At 35.0% G+C, this 17,819-nt stretch overlaps 1 protein-coding gene across 3 annotated transcripts in view; it reads left to right on the top strand.

Annotated features, from left to right (window-relative positions):
* The window catches only part of LOC121427213 (guanine nucleotide-binding protein subunit beta), a 49,100-nt gene extending 31,286 nt beyond the window's left edge, over positions 1-17,814 (top strand). For 2 of the 3 annotated variants that reach the window (XM_041623493.1, XM_041623494.1), the window contains exons 4-11: positions 496-641; positions 1,355-1,360; positions 5,305-5,368; positions 7,339-7,501; positions 8,269-8,335; positions 9,003-9,204; positions 11,069-11,285; positions 12,436-17,814. In XM_041623493.1, the coding sequence (XP_041479427.1) occupies positions 496-641; positions 1,355-1,360; positions 5,305-5,368; positions 7,339-7,501; positions 8,269-8,335; positions 9,003-9,204; positions 11,069-11,285; positions 12,436-12,542 (972 nt within the window). In that variant the 3' untranslated portion in view covers positions 12,543-17,814. The remainder of the gene's footprint in view (positions 1-495; positions 642-1,354; positions 1,361-5,304; positions 5,369-7,338; positions 7,502-8,268; positions 8,336-9,002; positions 9,205-11,068; positions 11,286-12,435) is intronic. The other variant, XM_041623495.1, reaches the window with a different exon arrangement.
* Positions 17,815-17,819: the final 5 nt, after the last annotated feature.

Genomic DNA, 17,819 nt, shown 5'->3' with positions numbered 1-17,819 from the left:
GTGATGTTCTTTAGTAAACCTTGCTGAAATTGCCTAAATTGTACATTTTTTTCAGTTAGTATTGGTCTCCTAGCATATTCAGAAAAGAATATCATTTATGATGAAAGCTTTCAATATTTTGTTCAATATTACCTTCCACACTTTAGCTGTATTGGTTGTTGGTGTAATAAAAAAAACACAACAACATTATATGTTATCTATGTCTGTGAAATGAAGGCCTGGAATTTTTATCCAAATTGTGTTGCACTCACCAAGGTTAGGTGAATGGGGAACCTGGCAGGAATTTATGCCTTGAAAGAGAGTGCATAGCAACTGCTCTGCTAAGTCCAGGTTGATGATACATGTACATGTATATACCTGGATAGTATGCTGCGTTATTTTAGAGTGCTTAGAGAAACTTCTGATAAATTAATCATGAAATTATAATCATCATGAGTAGAAAAGAAAAAAATAGAACTCATGTATATATTTTTTCCTGACTTTTTCTTGATACAGGATGCTAGGAAGGCTGTACAAGATACCACATTGATGCAAGTCACACAGAATATGGATCCAGTTGGAAGAATTCAAATGAGAACTCGTCGCACACTTCGGGGTCATTTGGCAAAAATATACGCCATGCATTGGGGAACAGATTCAAGGTACGGTATGTTAGGCAGCCCTTGTTTAATGTCTAACTCAACTATTTTGGCGGTCAACAAGAATTGCCATAAAATGGCATGCGCGTTATTCAGTAAAAGCTGCTAAAGCTAAAATTGGCTACATCCACTATCCACTAACTGCTGCAAGCATTCAAACTTAGATCAGTATGCTGAATAACACAATGGCAGCTTTTGAATCACAAGAGGTGGAGAGCTTTTAGCCAGATTTTCTTCAAGTGAAAAAAACATGCCACATTCATTGCCTTATTGGCGAAAAGAGGTTTTCTTTCTTTTTTTTAGGAGCAGGGGGGGTAGAAAAAATTGTAACTATTTACCATCTGGAGCAAATAGTCCAGGTGTACAGAATTGGGGACATTTACAATTTAAATTTATGTCTTAAATGTCAGTTTGATTTTTCCCACTTTCTCTTAGTAATTTCACTGATTTCCTATGTCACCATTTTTTTTCTTCCAAAAATTTCATAAATTTGTCCTTCATATGATATCTGTATACTTTTATTTGTGCCCTGGAGGAGTGAAGAAGCATCAATGGTTCTAGTGTGTAGCAGATACAGAAAAGCAAATTACAAGATTTGTTAGCTCTGTTATATATTTCACCCATTGTGGTTGTAGTTATTCATGATTGTTATCTTTCTCTTCCACCTTTTGTATGAATCTGGAACTATTGGATTTTTATCTTCTAAATATTCATAGTGCAAGGTAAGGAGGGTTTAGCGTGATTCAAAGCGCGACTTTACATACTTCTTAGTGTGGCTTTATGTTTATGTTTCCTTTGTTTTTTACTTTCCGTAGCTTTTGAGTGGCCTTTTAACCTTTATTCTACTTGTGTGTCAACTTAATTGGTGAACTGTCCTACTTACATGTGCCATGCCATGATATGGCTTTTAATATTGTATCGCCTATATGCTCTTTATAGCTGCTGTTGAATTTGATTATGGAATCTAATAATCAAAAAGCTATATTATCATGTTTAGCACCCAACTTGAAACCCCCCCCCCCCTCTCTTTCCTGTCTTTCTCGCTTGGCTGTGGTTATCCTTTCTTTTCTATTAGTATTTAAAAGAAAATCCTTTTTCGTTTTATTCTTTTCCTACGACCATTTGATGTTATACTCTTATAATGTAGAGGGCTTAGAGGACATTTATTTTTCTTTCCTTTTTTCCACATTTCTTGCTTTTATGATTTGATTAGCTCGTAGTCTTACCTATATTTTTAACCTTCACTAAACCTATCCATAGTTTTGTACGGTAGTTCCTATAAACCAATGTACATGTGTGTTGTGGATAAAGAGCAGAATTAAAATATAAAGTACATTGTATGATTAGGCTGGTAGGCCTTGCATGTTCAATTAGAAAACATTCTCTTCTAAAATATTTGAAATTGAAAACTCATGTAAATTTATATTCAAGTTTGTGGAAGCTATATGGATTATAACTTTTTAAACTATCGAGAAGAGATTTTTACAATTTATTTCTTTAATTATAAATGTGCTATGCTATACATGTACAATATTTGTTTATGAAAATATTTAAACGCTGTTTCATGTTGCAAAGAGAACATTAATTCAAAAAGTAATCCCAATTTGAGATTTAGTTAAATTTTCAAAAAGGATTAAAGGCAATTAGTGTGTAGTAGTTTGGGGGACATAAAGATCTGTCAATAAGCTGTGCATTTTGATTGGGGAAATTATGTAGCCAGTGGTGTCTGTTTTACAGCCATAGTCTATGTTCTCTATAGATGCTATTTTTACTGGCTGAGGTAATGGAATTATCAATAAGAGTATTATCTCCCATGCTCATCACCTGTGAAGAAATATATAGGCCTATGTTATATATTATTTAGTAATAATGAATAGGTACATTTATTTAGAAATATGTATGTAATGACTTATAGCACTTAATGAAATGAATTATTTAAATGTTAAGAAGAAGAAGAAAATAATTGGACAAGTAATTTCTCATCAAAATATGAAGGAGCTTTTAAAGTTTGAACAAAATTGGACTATAAGAAAGGCACAAAGCTATGAGTGTAAGAACCTTCATTCATATGTAGCTTGTAATCTCTTTAGTTATTACAAAGTGCAGATATGGATACACTGAATATATACTTGGCAACAAACTATGGTGGGGTGAGGTTTCATAAAGCTGTTCATAAAGTTAGGAATGACTGTACCCTTCATAATATACATTATATGTACATGAATGTACAGTGTATGGCGGTTATGAATTCAAAATTATCAACATAGGGAGAAAAAGTTTGCCCTGAAAACGTCACATGAGGGCTATTTGAACATTGAGAATGCAGATTAAAAATTTAGGTGCCCGAATGATTTGGCTTGTTATATTCCAGCCCTTCTTGAAGCTGTATTAAGTTTTTCCATCAGCTTTATAGAATACTGTAACCTGTGGATATAGTGTTTTAGAAAGTTGTCTGTATTCAAGTAATGCAAGACTAGTAACCCTTTATTGTGCAAATGAGATGATTCCAGTCCCATCTTTATGAGAGTCATTACTTACAGTATATCTCCAATAAATGGTTTTCTTTTAGTTAATTTTCTACTCAGATGCCTGTTAACAATATATGTTTTAGTCTACATATTTGATTTCGCTTTTACATGTAGTTGATGAAATTAAAAAGAATCTGATTGAGCACCCAGAGCCCTGTTAAAGGGGAATGAAACCTTTGGAACAAATAGGCCTGTGTAAAAACAGACAAATCAAAGAATAAGAATAAATAAATTTTGAGAAAAATCGTACAAATAATGAGAAAGTTATGAGCATTTGAATGTTGCAATCACTAATGCCATGGAGATCCTCCCATTGGAAATGCAACAAGGATGTGTGATGTCACTGATGAACAACTTTCCCTTTGGTGGACTATAAAATACCCTCAAAATGTCTCTTTTTGCCTTTTCTTTTGATGATACAAACTCTTTATCCATGATGTATTCTTCAAAAATATGTATTACATGCCCTCATGTAGAAAGAACACATGATCTATGGATAGATGTGATAAAAGAGGCAATTCAAGTGAAATATATACTGAAGTAATGGGGAGAGTTGTTCACAAGTGACATCACACATCTTTGCCGCATTGTCAATTTGCTATCTCCATAGCATTAGTGATCGCAATATTCAAATGCTCATAACTTTCTCATTATTTGTCCGATTTTTCTCAAACTTTTGTTGATCTGTTTCTTTGATTTTTCTGTTTTCACACAAGCTATCTTGTTCCAATGGTTTCATTCTCCTTTAAGCTTTATTTCATGGGGCTGATCATTGTCTATGATATTATGATTGATAGCATTGGTTATCTTTGTATGATCAATAGTAAAAAAAAAATCAGCCCGTGGTCATTCACAAAGCTTTATGTTACTGGGCTTAGTTGTGCATAAAGTCTTTTAATAGGTAACTAATGGACAGCTTTATCAAACACCGCCTAATAGTATTTTGTATGGCTGCTCATTATGTTCCTATCTAGAGAGCGTTTCATCAATGTTTATCCTACACATTGTCATGTCTGACAAATATGCTTGATATTGATTGGCTGAGAAGCGCAATTATCACACTGTTTGGTAACTGTCAAGTAATATAGACTTTGTAACATCCAATAAATCCTCTCATGAAATGCTCCACAGGACATGGTAATCTAGTATATTTGATATGCTGTTTTGCCAAACATTTTGATGTTAATGGTTGTGAGGTTCATTGTACATGTATTCATCTCTACATTTCTATGAAGCATACATGTTATGGATTTGATGATTAATAGGCAATGGATACTAAAAAAACATGTCAAAATACTCTTCAATGTATTAATAGAAGTACCGGTATTCACAGGATATATTTTCATTTACACCTACATGTATTTATGAAGGAAGTAAATCTATTTTTGCATACATGTATGCACACTTGGAAATAATGTCACTTATTTTTTATTGATTTGAAAACGCTTAGATTGCACATTGGGGCGATCACAAATTTTACATTTTCATTTTTATTCTTTGGTAGCACCATTCATCCAATTATGCCACTATCATTCATGGTTTCATGGGGTCTTTTAATTTGATTTTAATCAGCTATCATAGATTTGACAAACTTTTTAAGATGTCCATTGAATTTCAATCTGTGAGTCCTAGGAGTAGGATTCATGGATCCACTCCTATTTGCAGTAGTAGATCATATGAAATCCAGTCACATGTAGCACAAAACATCCATTATGTGATATTTGAAAATAGTGTGGTGTCTTTAAAGTCTGCAGACAAGAGTACATGCCAACTTTGCTTGGCGTGGTCATGAGTTGTAACAGCAATATTTTTTTACACTCGTACTACAAAACTAGTCTGCTTTTTTTTCATATCCAATTATTCCGGCGACACGACTACTCACTAATACTGGCTTAGTGTGGTTACATCGTAAAGCTTTGTGATATTTACAACACTTGTGACATTTACAATGTAACAGTATAGGGAAAAAAAATGAAGCACAGAACGGCAACAATGCTTTTGTGAAGTGATTATTTATTACTCCATTTGTAACGGGTCAAAACAGGATATGGTAGTTTCAGTATGTTTCAATGAACTACAGGTACAATGGATTTAATGGGAATGTGTATGGTTTTTATCTATTTCTCTTTTCTAAACAGAAACCTAGTCAGTGCATCACAGGATGGAAAATTGATAGTCTGGGATTCATACACAACTAATAAGGTAAGGATACAAAATATGATTCTTTGGATAATAACCCTAAATTTCCAATATTATCAATTCTGTGTTTGGTTTTCTAAGCGAAATGTCTGTCATGTCATTGATGAAGCATATATTACAAATCTTAGAAAAACTGAAAAGCATGCATGTAGCCTATATACCGTAAGTTTCCATAATATACATGCACTATGGTGTGAAGATAAAGCAAATTGCAGGTTACCAATTCACATGTTTTGATTAAAATCTGATGTTTTGAGTTTGTTTTTCCCAGCTTTTGACACGTGTCTTTTGTTTGAAGGTTGATGCATTACTGCATTTTCATTACACATATGCACTGTGTAGTTCACCATACTGCTTTTAAACATTGAACATGATATAATATAAAAATTATATTTAGTTTGTGTAATGTATAGTGCATATCATTTACCATTTAAAATCTTTAGATGTGCCTCAAAGGGAATTGGCTATTTCTTTATGCAAAAGTTTTAAGTGATGAATTGTCAGAGTCAACAAATGTTTAATAGAGAACAATTGCAGAGGCAAGTCTAGTTTTACATTTGAAATAGAGATGAAACCAGTCTTTGGGTGGGTCAACCTTGTCACAAAGCTACCAGCAAAGTTGTTCAATTGTCTCCCATATCACCAAGCGTATGGAATATGGATGATTTTCCGCGAAAAATGTGCCTTCTCACAATTATAGAGAACATGTAATACCAATACCATGCAAATAGTGTACTCACTAAGACACTGACACTTTGTTGTGTTCAGGGTATATGGCAAAAGGAAGCCATTTATGGGAAAATTACTGTCTTAAGTAACAAGAATTCTCACATAAAAGTAAAACTTGTTATGTCTCATACATGTACAAAAAAAAGAGAAATAACAGAAAATGTTTTTTTTTTAATTTGTTGAATAACTTAATCACATTTTAGTACCATGCATCACTGAATGCTATAATTCCAAAAGTGGTGATAAAGATAATCATTGTTATCTTCTCGCCATGAAAAAGAAAACATTTTTGTGTTTCCAAATTAGCATTTTTCATTGTGTTGATAAAAGTAGAAATTTCTCAGATGAATAACATAACATATTTGATATGTCTAAAAAAATTGAATATTTATTGATCATGGAAAATTACTTGCAAAAATGCATGTACATGTCTGTTGCAAAATATTCAACTCCAAACCACACACTCGTCCCTTATTTTCCAAACCAATAAGGATATACATGTAGAATTTTCTGCCAAATTATTTTATTCAGGATGTAAATAAATCTTCTAAGAAATGTTTACAGCTGGTGTGAGCAAAACAGATTTCACAGTTATGTTTTCTTATTGATGCTCTAGTGGAGCTTTTCGGAGTACCTTAATCCAGATTCATTCATGAATGTTTTGGGATCATGTAAGACCTGAAACGTACCTGCAAAATTTTGATGTAAAGAAGAAGCACTCATTATTTTGCAGGATTAGTTGAAACGTAAAAGGTCTTGTAAGCTGACTGGCTGTTGGCTTAACCATGTTTTGTAAAGAGGTGAAGTGCCGATTTTGGTACTTTATGTAGTTTTACCCCACTCGTAGGATTTTAGGTTGGTACATGTACAATGTAATCTATGAAAGTATAGGGAAGAGAATGCTGTTGATATCCAGTTACTCTACTTGGTTACCTGTATTAATCATGTACTTTACAAGGTAACTAATTTTATTTTCAAGTTTTGGGTAAAAGGGAATACTTGAATTTACATATCAAATCAGATATAATTATGTGATATGTGGCATAAGAACTGGCCCAATTCCATTATTCTGAAGGGAATGCTAGCACTAAATATTCACCATTTTGTGACTGAAACAGTCACCATGGCAGGTTTTGTTTTTATTCAATTTGATATGGTTTGCAATATGGCATCTTCGTGGTATAATGAGGCCATACTTTAATCATTTGCTCACTCCTAATGCTTCTCTTTTCTCATGCTTCCAGGTGCATGCAATTCCATTAAGGTCTAGCTGGGTGATGACCTGTGCCTATGCTCCAACCGGTAGTTTTGTGGCCTGTGGAGGTCTTGACAACATATGTTCAATCTATAGCCTGAAGACCAGAGAAGGCAATGTTCGTGTTAGCAGAGAACTCCCAGGACATACCGGTAAGTGTGTCTTCCATCGAAAGATTGACCAGTCGTCTGTACGACACAACTGTTTTTGGCCACCAAATGGTTTTTAGGGCTAATATTTTGGCAAAATTCATGCGTGACAAACAGACTGGTCAATTTCCAGCGATGACGTTGACACAATTTCAAACTTTCTTGATATATGAATATAATGAATGATTGGATTATAATAATACTTGCAGTGTTTGCAGAATTTGTGCAATCATTTTCAAAATTAATCTGGACAGTGTCTGTTTGAGATTGAGAGCTGAGCAGTCACAACTCGAGAAAGAGATACATGTAACATCCAGTGTATAATGGAATGTTTTGTTGGGGTTTTTTTTGTAAAGGATTAGACAATTATTTTTTAGATATAATTAACTTTAAAATAAAGCTGATGACCTTGATCAATCTGAAAGTGTTGCAACCAACATTAAGTGGTTGTAGTACAGTTTCAGAACATATTTTTTTTTATAAAAATCACATTAGTTGGCGGAAAAAAAGGTTGATGTGAGTCACTGTTACTTGTTCAGGCTATATACTGTGCTACTCCACATCCAAATGCCAGGAGCACATTCCAGAATAAGTTATTGTTTTAAAAAAAGATCATCATGTGTAAATCTTAAATGCATGCTTCTAATTAGTTAAAAACAAAGATATGTTTGAAACGCAACTCTTCCAGAAACAGGCTCTCGATGCCATTCATTAACGTAGGATATTAGTTGATTCTAATGGGTTTTTTTCCTTCTTTTTTCTCTTTGCAGGTTACCTATCATGCTGCCGATTTATTGATGACAATCAAATAGTAACTAGTTCAGGTGATATGTCATGGTAAGTATCTCGACAACCACTTTCCTCCAAGTGTAGTAAGTTTCATGGTACACCAGGTATCTTTCTTGGGCAAGTGTTGGTCCTGAAAAGGACCACCCAAACTCGATGTTTCGACAAGTGTGTTCCTGTCGTCCTAAGGAGAATGAGCAAAGATTGTGAGAACATTTGCTCATTCTCAATACAAAAGTAGTGGGAATTGGTCCATGGGGGCCCAAAATGTGGCCCTATGAATGCCTACTGTCACAACGGAATCACCTGGTTCTATTATTAACCAGCTGTTTAACAGTGATTTCAATAGGGCCCAGTATGTATTCATTTGTCCTCTTTGGCCTCCATGGACCAGTACATGCCAAATTCAGTGTATGGAGTTTTTTCATCATAACTTACTGCAATATGGTCACGGAAATGCACTAAGAAAATTGATGACATCTATGGCAGTGTGTGTGTTGAGTTTTAACAGTCGTGTATCAATCGGATATGATTGTTTATGTCTTGGACTGATATTGAACGTCACCATCAGATAGACTTGACCGGGGCTTGAACCTCTGCATCAATGTGTAACTGTCCCAATGTAGCATGGATCACACTTGCAGGCACATGTCACAATACCCAGTCTCTGGCAGTGATCTTGAGGATGATAACAATAATTTATTTTTGCCCGTTACAGTGGCCTTTGGGACATAGAAACCGGACAACAGACCACAGGCTTCACGGGTCACACAGGTGATGTAATGAGCCTCTCCCTTTCGCCGGACAACCGGACCTTCGTCTCTGGAGCCTGCGACGCCTCAGCCAAACTCTGGGACATCCGGGAAGGCATGTGCAAACAAACATTCACAGGCCACGAGTCAGATATCAACGCTGTAACAGTAAGTGTCATTCGTCCACCTTGTGTAGCTTTTCTGAGGAATTGAAAGAAATTTATGATCGTTTCTAATTCAAGCACAAGTATTTTAAATCAGTCAATTATTGTATTTTATATCAAGTGTAGATCTTTTAATAAAATACGAATTAGTCATCGATTGTGTTCGGTTGCAACTCAACTATTACATTGGGCCATTATGCTTGGGCTTGAGATTTAACCAGATTGCAATCAAACATAAGTTTCTTGCAATGCACCTTTAATGTTCATCAGGCATTTGGTATTTTTTACAAGGAGGTTAGTAATATGCATTATTTCTGCTGCCCTATTTAGTTGTAAATATAATTCATGTAGGTCAAAGTCATTTAGACTCGTCACACTGAAAGAATGATCATATCGCACATAGGGCTTTTCAGGAAGTTCATGGTTCAAAATACTCTGCAGCTTCATCCGATGAGGAAGGAAAAACACATGCAAAGGAAATGACGTAACTATCTGATAATAGTAATGATATGTATAACTGAATGGAACACTGCCCGGTGGATCCTTGTATGAAGAAGCAATGGGGAATTTTTATGAATGTGTATGGGGTTTTCACATACAGTGGAAATTTAGATGGAACTATCTGATAATAGAAATAAAATGTTTAATTTAATAGAACACTGTTCGGTGTATCCAACCATGTATGAAATATGTGACCAGCAAGAGTGATTTCAACTTGACATTTCGATATGCAAAACACTGTTGTGTACTTATCACACATCATAAACTTGTAGAAAGACAAATTTTTAAATGGGATTTTGTCAAAACATGGTACATATGTATCTAGGGGAGCATAAATTTAACATCACTGGCATGTTTTAATGTCTAATAGGATGGGGCCTAACAAAAAAAGATGTTATGTTTCTTTTACTTTTGGTCAAATTCCCAAAAAAAAATTAAATTGGTGAAATTTAAATTGCAGCAAAGTCTAGCGTAACTAATTGTCTAATTAAAGAGAGAGAATATAATGAATAATTGGTGTAATGTTACAGTCTTACCCTCTGGTAATTTTTTTTTTTATCTTTCAAAATACTTCAGTTCGTTTGTGAGGCTGACTTCCCCTGTAGTAAGGTCATCTAAAATTATTTTTAAAATGTTGTAAAATCATGAGCGCCTATTTAAAGTGTTTTCTGAACTTTAAAAATCTTCCCTCTTATGCACTTAATGTGTATGACAAAAATAAATAGCAATAACCACCAAATGACCTTTGTTCTTAAGAACCTACAGTATTTAAGTGAGGATAATTGACCCTTTATTGTTTGTGCATTATGAAAGCAAAACCAAGACTAGCAACGCATGAACAAAAGTGCTGATCCTTAAAAAAAGTAACCACATGCATTTGTAATAAAGTGCTTTCACTTTTGCCTTCAATTTAAAAAAGAGTTGGGTATTCTATCCTTGGTAATCTCACTCGTATTGACTCTGTAAGAACTTAGATGGTTGCCTTTGACAGTTGTCTTCTTAATGTGAATAAAATCATTTTAATTTCCATTGAGCTTGGGCTCGCACCAATTTATGAAAAAATATAGAAAAATATCCAATAAACATTTTGTCATGTAGAAATAAGGCTGAAAGCAATTGTATTAGCGTGTTTTTATATGGCAATGTTATTGTACAATATGAATGTTTTCAAGGGTGGACTTTCTTGATGTCTACAAAATGGGGGGGGGGAGGCGTTCACTGATTCCCCCCATATCAATTTAGTCATATGTAATTGTGAAATTTGAAAATTTCTTTTTATTTAGTTACCAATGATTCCTCAGTTTTCTAGACCAACAGCTGGGCCTAAGAAATACATATGACAGTAAATACCTTTACTTCGTCCACAGTTTTTCCCTAATGGATATGCATTTGCCACTGGGTCAGACGATGCGACCTGCCGCCTATTTGACATCCGCGCTGACCAAGAACTCATACTATACTCACATGACAACATCATCTGCGGGATCACGTCGGTAGCATTCTCAAAGAGCGGCAGGCTGCTGCTAGCTGGATATGATGATTTCAATTGCAATGTTTGGGATTCCATGAAGGGTGAACGAGCTGGTAAGTATAGTTTTATTCTCCTTTCACTATAAGCAAAGATACCACAAGGGGAAGATTGGACAGTACATAGACCGCGTAATGAAATGCTAGGGAAGAGCGCCCTACAGCGCTGAGTAATTAATGACCTTTTGCCTATCGCAAGATGGTTGTGTTCAAACAAAATGAGAGAAATGGTGAGGGGGGGGGGAATAGATGATTTTTACATTTTAAGATTTTTTTATTCAAATTTTTTTTCCCCTTGAATTTGAGATGAATATATTTCAGAGGTTTCTTGGTAATAAAAGTTGGAATCATTCCAATGCGCCGCCCTTGTGCCCTCTCCAAAATCATCCCCTCTCTCATTTCCCCATATGTTTTATACACAGTAGCGTGCCGATGGTTTACTGAACACTAGTGGGCGTCCTTCCCCTTAAGTATTTATTGAGCGTTTCGAAAAATTGTCGAAGTGTCCGATCTTGCCCTTGTGTCTTTGCTATAAGCCATTTTTGGGCCTTAAGCACAAAGCTTATCAAATGATCTTGGGGTTGATTGATCGTGTATGTTCAGTCATGAAAATCAGCTGTAAGATTAATTTCAAAGCTTTATGTTACTGGGCCGTATTATGTTTACCAAGCCTTGCTTAGTCTCAGATATGATGCAATAATACTTTAGTAATTCTAGTGTTCAGACATAGTGAGACAAATCACTCTAGTCATGCTGATGAATATATATACATGTATTAGTGTGTCAGCTATCAGTAGTGAATATGTACAATCATCCATTTCTGTATTCTGGTTGAGTAATTCATAACAAACCCAGATACTGTAACTATTGATGCTGAATTTTCTGTCAAGGTATGCACCAGATTACAAAATTGGGAGTCCAAAAATGCAAAAGCTCCCTACTCCACTCCCTCGCAATAATTGGATCAGATTTCTGCATTTAAAATGTTGTCATATAGTCTGATATTCACTAAGGTGATGTCACTCATTGCTTATATTTTCCCTCTGTGCTGTGGGCATCATCAACAAATAATTTATTTGGTAAATTATAAATATGGAATGTTATATTCAACCTTTAGGCAGGCAAAGTCTGTATGATAATCATCACTATTGTCACTGTTCTTGTTTTCATTCTTATTATCAACATCATGTTCTTTCCTTGTGTGCAGGTGTACTTGCTGGCCACGACAACAGAGTGAGTTGCTTGGGTGTGACGGAAGACGGTATGGCAGTAGCAACAGGATCTTGGGACAGCTTCCTCAAAGTGTGGAACTGAGGAAGGATAACTGGTGGGGAAGCCACCAACTATCACCTAGAAAACAAAAAACCCTAGCAGAGTTTGTGAGAATATTTAACAAACAAACACTTTTTAAAAGACATGTGGAATGCTATGTATCACCACCTTCAAAAAAAAAGTTATCTCCAGCAGGCATCTTTAAAGAAAAAAAGAAAAGTTTGAATCACTTATACACGTAGTGTTAAACGAGACTCTGAAAATGGAAAAGAATTCACCCTGTAATCTTGATTTAATAATTATTCATATTCTTGATGAGTGTGAGAGAGGTTTTAAAAACTAGACATTCTCGGCAAAATTTGCATCATGTTTTTTTTTCAAGATTTTAAACCTTTTTTTTTCTTTTTCGTTTTGTTAGGTTGTTTTCAAAATAATGTAGTAGTGTAGCGACATGTTACATGTGACGTCAGCTTACGAAAAAAAAATTATACCGGTGACGGATGTCTGTGTTCTATCACCAAGGCAGCTAGTTAATAGCACGTGTCGATTTTGACGCGGTGTGTGATTCTTCTGTGGACTAGCTTTTTTGCTACGAACAGGGGCCCAACCGATTATTATTCTCTTTGTGATTAATTAGATGTGAACGGGATGGGTTTTATTATGCTCTGGAAGGATAAATCTGTTCTCAAAGAATTAACAAGTGGGTGTGTTGTATGGCAAAAAAAAGTAGATGTGGATAATATATCTCTTTCTTATTTGTGAGCGTGTGTGCGCGTGCGTAATATCAATTGTGAGTATGAGTGCGAGTTATAAATGATGAAGAAAAAAAAAGCCTCTTTGTTTATATTATCATTTCCCATCCTGCCACCAGGTTCTATCAACTTCATTCACCCTCTTTTTGTATAAAGAAAAACCCACTAACTTTATGATGTACTGTTGGTTAGCTTATCAGCTGTATCTAAAAAAAAAATTATTGATGAAAAAATACAAAAAAATACAAAAAAAAAAACTCTTTTGAGGCATGGACTTTTGTCTTTAATGTGTAAGATCTTTTTAAAGAGATGCCTAGGCCTCGTCCATCCCTTGTATAGAAACAGTGTATATTCTGACCTGTTGTAAGTGAATATTTAAATTCTTTACAATGACTAAGAGAAGAACTGTATGTGCCTAATTTGTGCACATGTCAGTACTGCAAAGTAGAGTAGTTCATGAATTCAATGTGAAAAAAAATGGAATGTTTGTTGACTGCTGGTGATCCTTTCAGCCAAGTAGCAATCATTTCTATGTTTGTCTCTTGCTATTAGTATCGCCTCCACATGTTATGAAAACTAAACGGTGATCGTTTCAGCACGGTTTCGTTACATTTCAGTTCTTTTATTTTTCATTTTTTTCGAATTTCTCTAGCCTAAGCATGCACACTAGCAATTTTTCAATGAATTGTACTCCATAGCTGAAGAGCTATGTCAAATATTTGTATAGACCACCTAACTACCACCTAGATATAGTCTTTGTATGTGAAACTGGTGAACTTTCTTTTCCATTTTTGGAATATGTTTTGAAAATGCAAATTCACAACCTTCTAGGTGGCTTTTTTTGTCTACGGAAGTTTCGTGCTCATATATATATATTTTTTTCTCTCTCTTTGGTTTCCGTTTTATATTTGTGTATGGAATAGTGCAATGATTTTGGGGTCCAACGCTAACAAAAGAAGTGAAAGAGGGGAATAAATGCCAAATTAAGTTGGAACTCGATAAGTTGTAACACAGTCGAGAGAGGAAGTGCCCTTGTTAACGGTTTCTTCCTCACAAAAAATAGATAATACTACAACCCTTTTCCCCCTTGTGTGTATATATATATTAGCTCGTGTGTCTTTTGCTTGACTAGTTTTTTTATTTTTTAAACAAAAGCACATGTCCTTTGCACGTATGCAAACAGTGGCTTGTATTAGAAATGAAAGAATTGCCCCCTCTAGTGGAATGAACTTGTAGCATGCGTTGTATAGCGGTAGGAACATGGTTGGAGTTAATAGCCATCGGGTGCCTGGAGCTAGGCTTCATCAACTCTCTTTGAACTGCATAAGATCAAATTCAGCCAAGATCTTGGGCTCGAGTCTTTTGATATGCGAACAACCTGTGTTTTCTCTCGATTAACAGGAGGTTACTCTCATACAAATCTGCTGAAATTAGTATAACCACTCTCACAGGAGGGTGTGTTCAGACAGTTGTAAAAATCTGTTTTGAGCTTTGTTTGGATTAGCATGTTAAAGTAGAGTAAAGCGGAATGGAGATGACCATGCCTTGGTCTATTACGCAGGAACCACCGCAAAGTTAGGTGGGAGTATAGAGTGTTTGAGACCGTGCTACATAAGATTATTCACCCTGCCTCTATGTATACAATATAGACTTGTATTGATGATGAACATGCAGGCACCCGTCCTTTGCACTGCCGTGTGAACGGTGCATGCATGGGATAAGTTGGAAATCAGTGTGAACAGTGTGTGCTGGTCATGTGCTCTGACAGTTCGGGCAAGCCATTGGGGTCAAACACATTGCACCCTATCTTATCCATCACGCTATCCTGGCCCCCTAAAGTGTTTCCAAATCGTTACATTGTATCGGAGATGAACTACTCCTTATGGCAGCTGCATGTCTCTCTTGTCATTCACTCGTAATGTTCTCTCTTTTTATGTCATCATGTACACAAGCAATCACCCACAAAGTTTTCTTTTAATTTAAACATCTTTTTGTGTGTTGTAGTAAGTTATCTGATGCACAAATATATCTGTATCTCCAAATAAGGAATAAGAAATTGCCTCTTGATCATGGTTATTAATTATTTTGCTTCTTTTGGTGGTTGGTATTTGTATCGGCCATTGTGTAGAAGGTTAGTGTGTTTACTTAAAAAGAATAAAATTAAATCAGCGGATGTCAAAGCAAGGCAATTATTTGTACTGCTTTTCTAGCAAATCTATTTACAACATTCAATTCTTTTCTATCTTAATTGTGTCCTATTATGACCCTTCTTGATAGAGAAATAGTGCATTCTAATTGGGCTGTGAAAGGTTGTAAATTCAACTTGTTATAAGAAATGCAATTTATTTTTTATGTGATCATTGCTTTCAAAATACTATTCCAACATCTGCTTTGAAAATATCAATTTTGTTTTCCCCAAGCAACTGCAGTTATCCTCGTGAGATGTGACCAGATGCACTCACGTTAGGGTCGCTAGAAATCATGTCTGAGAATCATGTCATTCAAATTTATTCATCTTGTATGTATAAATAAGGTCATTTCACTCTCGGCAGAATAACTAAAAAGGTATTCTGTTATTTAGAATTCACGATGTTGTTATAAGTAATGGTGAATAAGATAAGTAGATGTAACGACTTTTGTCAATATTGTATTTTACCTGAATCTCTCCTCTGCAATTAAAATTCATGAACTTTAAAAATTGTGACTTAATGATATATATTCCAGTTATCAACTTGAAGTAGTAATATATATCTTATTTGATGAAAATGCAAACAAATCTCTCCATTTCATTGTGAAAAAAGTCCATCTCATGAGTGTTAAAAATCTACTTGACCAAAATTTGTATTTATTGTGCTTGAAGGAGGGTATGGAATCTTTTATGTACAAAGTAGGTAGGAATGATCATTCTTAATTTATTTATATTTTTGTTAGTAGGTGTACTTTTGATGTGTTCCCCCCCCCCCCCCCCCCCCCCCCCCGTTTTATTTAGTGTCAAATGCAAGGAGGGCACGGTTTGGAAATGAATCGGATGAGAGATTAAGTAGATATAACTGGAAGTAACTCGATTTGAATTTGGATATGCTGATCTCGAAACAGTCTGTTGAAATTCAAATTTGCCTTTTATAGATACAATTTAAGATCAGATGCAGGATGTAGACCCTCAAAATGAAGAAGAGTCCCTTTCACCTGTCAAATGTTTGTTATGAGCTTGTAATGTACTTGCTATACTCATACATCAGCTGATATAGCTGCACACATTTAGAGATCTTGCAGGTCATCCGTACCTCTGCATGCATATAAACTTGGTATTTCTAATCAGATCATGATGGCACTCGTTCCATTTTAAACAAATATATTATTGTCTTTATTATATTTATTATTGAATTATTATTTTGTATTTGCCTTCGTCCTCATGATTCTTCTGTTAATGTTTTTACTTTGAAGATAACCCTTGTGTATTGAGCATTTTCGAAAAACACGAAAAGAGAATTTAAAAGTATAATATATTTGTACAGTTGTTTGCTATATAGGTACTATACAACCTTGGGGGTTTTCCATTCCTTTTTCATCGTATACTCGGCTAGGAATGTACAGTTTTTTCTTGCTAATGTATACCATTTTTGCCAACAAAAACTATAGAAAAAAAAACAAAAAAAAAAGATATGAGAGAGAATGTTGGCTACTTAGCTAATGATTGTAGTTTGCTAGATTTGTTGTTATATTTGAGCACTGATAAAGCTGGAGATGATGAATTTTGACAAACTAAACTAAAAAAAGGAGGAAAAAGTAATTTTTTTTCTTGTATCGGTAGCAATTTACAATGTATGGTGTAAAAACATCAGGCCTTTAAAGATCTGTACGCAGGAACAGGGTGGCCAAATTGCAGGCTTCCTATGTTCCGACACAGATTCTTAAGCGGCACTTTTAATATAAATCACCGGAGCTACGGCTCGGCACGTAGGAAGCGCCATGACAGCGTTATACATGGCAAGATTTTGATCTTTCTAGTCATATATGTAGAGAAATGTGGGACATTTTTTAATATTATTATTGTATAATTAGCCTATTGTAAAGTTATTGAATTATGTCAAATAAAGTGACGCTTGTTGCTCTTGCAAAGCAACGGTTGAATAGTGTGGCTCACAATTTTGCTCTCTTTACACAGAAAAAAAAAATTCATTGGTGTATGTGTTTTTGGAATGAAACCAATCATAGAAGTTTTTCAAGTCGAGTTGAAACTTATCCTTAACCAAATTGTGACGGTAAAGACGGGAGGCGGAATCCTGCTCATTTCGTAGCGATTTGAGCAATTTTAAACCACTGTGTAAACTAACTTGATTGAGATTAAGGATGAGAGAGGGAACATGATTTGAGTAGATAGCATAATGATTACTATTCAAGCGTCTTATTTGTTTGCAGCCTGATGTGTGAAAGTAGTGAATGTGTTTTGTGTATTAAAAAAAAACTGTTTGTTGGTCATACTTGTATATTGTACCCCCTCATTTCTGTAACTGTAAGATTGTGGGTTGAGCATATTGAATAAACCTGTTGTCTTTATCATACATAA

This window comes from Lytechinus variegatus, chromosome 14 (assembly GCF_018143015.1).
Source record: "Lytechinus variegatus isolate NC3 chromosome 14, Lvar_3.0, whole genome shotgun sequence".
Lineage (NCBI taxonomy): Eukaryota > Metazoa > Echinodermata > Echinoidea > Temnopleuroida > Toxopneustidae > Lytechinus > Lytechinus variegatus.
Note: the sequence above shows the minus strand (reverse complement) of the source record. Positions and strands in the feature narration are given on the sequence as shown.